The 5,271-nt window shown below is 48.6% G+C and overlaps 1 protein-coding gene across 1 annotated transcript in view; it reads left to right on the top strand.

Annotated features, from left to right (window-relative positions):
- LOC106808460 (junctional adhesion molecule A-like) overlaps positions 1 to 5,271 on the top strand; it is a 29,801-nt gene that overhangs the window by 18,768 nt on the left and 5,762 nt on the right. The window contains exons 3-4 of the mRNA XM_014811192.1: positions 217 to 555; positions 2,649 to 2,657. Coding sequence (XP_014666678.1) covers positions 217 to 555; positions 2,649 to 2,657 — 348 coding nt within the window. The remainder of the gene's footprint in view (positions 1 to 216; positions 556 to 2,648; positions 2,658 to 5,271) is intronic.

The following is a 5,271-nucleotide window of genomic DNA, read 5'->3' as shown; positions in this document are numbered from 1 at the left end:
CTCTCTCTTGCGCGCTCTCTCTTTCTCGCTAGCTCTCCATCTTTCGCCTGCTCTCTTTTGCGCTCTCTCTCACTCTCTCTTGCGCGCTCTCTCTTTCTCGCTAGCTCTCCATCTTTCGCCTGCTCTCTTTTGCGCTCTCTCTCACGCTCTCTCTCTCTCTCTCTCTCTCTCTCTCTCTCTCTCTCCCTCTCTCACACACATCTCTCTCAAACACAGGTGAAGGTCTTCTCGTCGAACCCCGCTTGGAATTCCAGAGCGTCGTACCGCCCAACGAAGTCGACGTGAACACCTACGAGAGCATTAGCCTTGAGTGCCACGCCGGCGGCAGCCCGCCGGCGAAGATCCACTGGCTGAAGGACGGAGAGAGGATCATACAGGGCCCGTCCAGCGACGACGCACACGTCGAGAGCTACGCGCAGCCGCAGCTCGGCCTGGCGACGACGAACTCGCGGCTGGTTCTCGACTGTGTGACGTCACGGGACGCCGGCATGTACTCGTGCGTCGCCGAGACGGCTTTCGGCCGAATCAGAACCGACTCGCTCGTTCAAATTACAGGTGAGTCGTCGGGGGGGGGCATACTTTGTACGGAACATACGTAATATATTTCCTTCGGGAAATAATACAGGGGCGGCTAAGTGAAAAATGCGAGCGTAAAGACGTCAAAATGACAGCCTAATCTGTATTGGGGACAGAGATCAGACTGGGGTACGAGCGCGTGCACGCGTGAGCAACACTGCTTATATGCAAACTGTGACTTGGCACGCGGGGGGGGGGGCTGTTCTCAGACCGATTACGAAGCATCTAAGATTGCCTCTGGTTTTGATCCCGACGGTTTGTCTCGAATCGTCGTCGGGAAATTCGTAGTAGCTTTATTATTACTGCCTGCCATTATCCAAACGCAATCCCCTCAAGTTTCGTCGTATCAGGAGCTAATGGTGACAAAGTCTGTCAACTTTGTCATTATTAGCTCCTGGTCGTATAGAAGTTTTGTAGTCGGAAGAAATCGCAGCTCTATCGTTGCTAATGCAATTCCCCTAAGCTTCGTAAGTTTTGCCGTCAGAAAAATCGTAGCGTTATCATTGCGATAATTATCCAAATATAAGTTTCGTCGTATAGTCGCGTAATAAGTTTTGTCGTCGAGTTAAATCGTGGTCACGGTCGTTCCGCAACGATACCAGAATACGCGAATGTATAGCGGGATTACTCACTAATCAGACATACTCTGCCGGGATTTTACGGATGACGTACATCGAGAAAAAGAATATGAGAGAGAGAGAGAGAGAAAGGGCGAGAGAAAGGGTGTGGGGAGAAAGAAAGAAATAGAGAGAGGGGGAGGGTGCGGAGCTGGGTGAATCGCCGAATGCAAGAGGGCGACAACGAACGACTAAGCTTTTGTCGGAGGCGCGGCTTAGAGCGGATATACGGTTGCGGAGCGATATTAAGAGTGACACGTTAAATTAAGGGGCTTATCTCTTACCCTAATTATATTACGGTTGTACGTATGTATGGTGTGACGTGCGCATACATGTATACCTCAATTACGTTAATTTGATCTGCGTTCGACCCGATAATATTGCTTTAATTGGTTGGCTGCGCCCTGCCATGATGGCTGCGGTATCATGTGGCAGCGAAGTAGACCCTAGCGTTACCACATGCACTTGAAGCGTTTCAATAAAATATAATGCTAAATAAATACGAAATCTATTTACTACCAAATTCTTAATGTTTCTATACTCTCTTTCACCTATTATTGCCGACAATTTCCTTTAAATTCCGTCCAAATCTTCTATGTGCAACACACGCTACCGGCCGCCATTCCTCACGCTGCACACTGACACTTAAATATATATTTATATTTAAGTGTCATGATGCGCGTGAGGATATGGGCGGCCGCGTAGCGTGTGTTGGCACATTACTGACATAAGATTTGCGGTACGGAATTTACGAGAAACTGTCGGCAATAATAGCGTGAAAGAGAGGAGTATGAGAAAACATTTACAATTCGGGATAGTAAAGTGAGATTTCGTATTTATTTGAGCGATTATGTTTATATGAAACCTTCAAGTTGCCTGTGGAGCGTTTACTGACCTTCTCAGGCTCGCGTATAATGAATGGCTTTGATGATGGAATCTCTGCGAAATTTTTGCAATTCTAATGAGCATCGGCAATATGAAATCATGGCGTGTGCGTGTATGATCGTGTCTGCTCGCTGGAATAACGATTGTTGTTGGCGGATGGCTTGACTGCGATCTTCTGGGCCATAATATGCCAGCTAGCAGAGACCGTTTCGAAGATGATATGTCTCTCAGAATCGCGTTTCCATATGCTGCATGTATGTTAGGGAGATATCCTAAAACGTGGTAAATGTACGGGTAATAGCCTAAAAATGTCATTTATGATATATATAATATAATATACATAATTTATATATATATAGGCCTATATTATATTTATAAATAAATTTATTGCGAGGAAGAGAGACGAGTTGACAGAGACGAGAGCAGAGATGAGAGAGAGAGAAGAGAGAGGAGAGACGAGATCGAGAAGAGAGAGAAGAGAGAGAGAGATGAGTAGAGAGAGGAGAGAGAGAGCACTTTCATAGTATATATTGTATAGTTATATATTAATTTACATTTACATTGCTACAGGCACGAAAGGTAAGAGTCATATCGAATTGTCAGCTACTGTCGTAAGTTAAAAAACCGCCGTTCGCACAGAAATTGTCCGTAGTTCACATAGAGGCATCCACTTTGCTTGTTTGATGGAGTTGGTAGCGCTATTTGCTCGCGTGTGTCACTAGTTTAATTTGTCTCGCAGCACGGCCAAACGGCAGCATTTTTAGCCTATCCGCCATTTTGAGATTTCGCTGATTGAATAGCAAATGCGTCGGTCCGTCCGTCCGTCCGTCTGTCCGTCCGTCCGTAAGTGCGTCTATCTGCGCGTCTGTGCATCTACCTGGCAACGGCAGAATCGTATATGATATTGGTTTCGGGTGAAAGAGGAAATTGTCAAATGGTGCGAACTGATATAATCATCAGGGGATAGTGTCAGGCAGCCGGCAACGGGTCAAGTGTCACGTACGCAGAGCCGTATATATATACTATCTAGTAGGTGGTCTCTAGAGATCTCTATATACGGCTTTGCACGTACGTGAGAAGCAGCGTCATCTATAATTCCAAGCCACTCGATGTTAATCACGCGTGGGTCTTTAGTGGCATTAGCGTAGTGCGGGCTGAAGGGGGGGGGGAGCGATGCATGCGTGTGTATTATAACCGTAGACGATGTGCGTAAATAGTATATATACTTACCTCCCACACCCTCCACCCACCCCACCCATCTAAGAATGGCTGTAGTGACATTTCATGTTCGGGGTGGGTTCATGTTCGCTTCGTTAGGCGCATCTACGCGTACGTCCTGACGACCTGTCTTTGTCTCGTCTCTCTCTCTTCTCTCTCTTCTCTCTCTCTCTCTCTTCTCTCTCTTCTCTCTCTCGCTCTTTCTTTTCTCTCTCTCATCTCTCTCTCTCTGTCTGTCTCTCTCACGCTCTCTCTCTCTCCTTCTCTCTCTCTCTCTCTCTCTCTCTCTCTCGCTCTCTCTGTAATGTCTGTCTCTTCTCTCTCTCTCTCTTCTCCTCTCTCTCTGTCGTCTGTCTCTCTCTCTCTCTCTTCTTCTCTCTCTCTCGCTCTCTCTGTTTCTTCTCTCTCTCTTCTCTCTCTTCTCTCTTCTTCTCTGTCTCTCTCTCTCTCTTCTCTCTGTTTCTCTCTCTCCCCCTCTCTCGCTTACTCTTTCTCTCTTTCCCTCTCTCTCTCTCTCTTCTTCCTCTCTCTCTCTCTTTCCCTCCCTCTCTCTCTCTCTTTATCTTTCTCTCTCTCTCGCTCTCTCTTCCACCCACCCGCTATCCTGCCCGCCGCACCCGCCACGAATCCCCGTATATATGTCGACCGTGTCTTTTGCATTTTCTCGGTCGTGGGGAGGGGCAGAAGTCTATTCCTCTGGGAGACTCCACGGGTGTTACATCGACTAACCTAGCGACATCCCGCGCTATCGATGCCAAATCTTATCCCCTTCCTCCCAAATCTCGAGGTGCAGGCGCCTCTTCTCCACCGCCGCTGCACGCAGTCTCTTGCATGCACGCATACTTGTTTTTCGATAATTCGCTTTCAATGTGTGCTCGCAAGTCGTCGCCGTGCTTGAAACACCTCTACGCGCACTCTTGCGAACACTCGAGCGCGTCTCAATGCGCGTATAATGAAGCTGCGAAGTGCGTTTGCAGATTTTCGACGCAAAACTCGCATCGTAATCACCACGGCGATACTTCTCAACGCGCGAACGCCACCTGCATTTCTTAGTTAATTAGCGAAATGCGACGAGCATGCTCCGGTGAAAACGCTATACGGCGTCGAGCGGTGTGTCAAGCCGCCTCCGTTGTCACGCACGCGACGCGCTAGCATGCTTGTGCACGCACGCACGCACGCAGAACTTTTCGGGATAGTATAGCTCTCACGGGGAGAGATTACGCGGTGATGACGGCATGCGAGTTGAGACCGTGTATTAACGGGTTCCGACGCCCGCTGCTGCTGCTGGCACGTCTCAGCAGGCACGCGTAGGCAGGTACGTATTAGCTGGCACGTGTAGGCAGGCGGGCAGCAGCAGGCGGGCACGACACCGGCAAACGAAATTACCGGTGCGGCGTGTTTCACGCGCATGACATTCGGATGGCTGAAAGACTAGATTTTTAATAGATGAGATGTGTGCATTCGCTACGGGCGTCGCGTTGAATGCGTCGTATTAGGCTAATTAAATATGAAAGATTCGACGGCACGTATATAGGCGGCGCGTGTCGTGGTAACACGCGGGCGAGCGCGATTGTATAACGAGCGAAATGACGGAAATGATCGCGGTGCATGCGCGGATCTCCGGCTCCGGCTTCCGCGCGTTACATTGAGGCCGTGACTGCATGCGCGCGGCTTAACGCACTGATGTATCACCTAACGCCTAGACGAGACGAGAGAGAGAGAGACGAGACGAGAGAATGGCGCGAGGTGGAGCGCTCTTGTGCGAACCGTATGGATACGCCTTCTTCCGTCACGCTTCGGCATGAGAGCGGAGATTACCTATTGCCTCGTCATCGCGCTCGTTTCACATTTCCCGTTTCGACGACTCTCTCTTCTGTCTCGCTGATGCCGTCTCTAAACGAAGTGTAGTATATATATATATAATGTATATAATGTATATAAATATATATATATATATATATATGTGGTTAAGTTA

The sequence above is a fragment of the Priapulus caudatus genome, unplaced genomic scaffold (assembly GCF_000485595.1).
Source record: "Priapulus caudatus unplaced genomic scaffold, Priapulus_caudatus-5.0.1 Scaffold279, whole genome shotgun sequence".
Lineage (NCBI taxonomy): Eukaryota > Metazoa > Priapulida > Priapulimorpha > Priapulimorphida > Priapulidae > Priapulus > Priapulus caudatus.
Note: the sequence above shows the minus strand (reverse complement) of the source record. Positions and strands in the feature narration are given on the sequence as shown.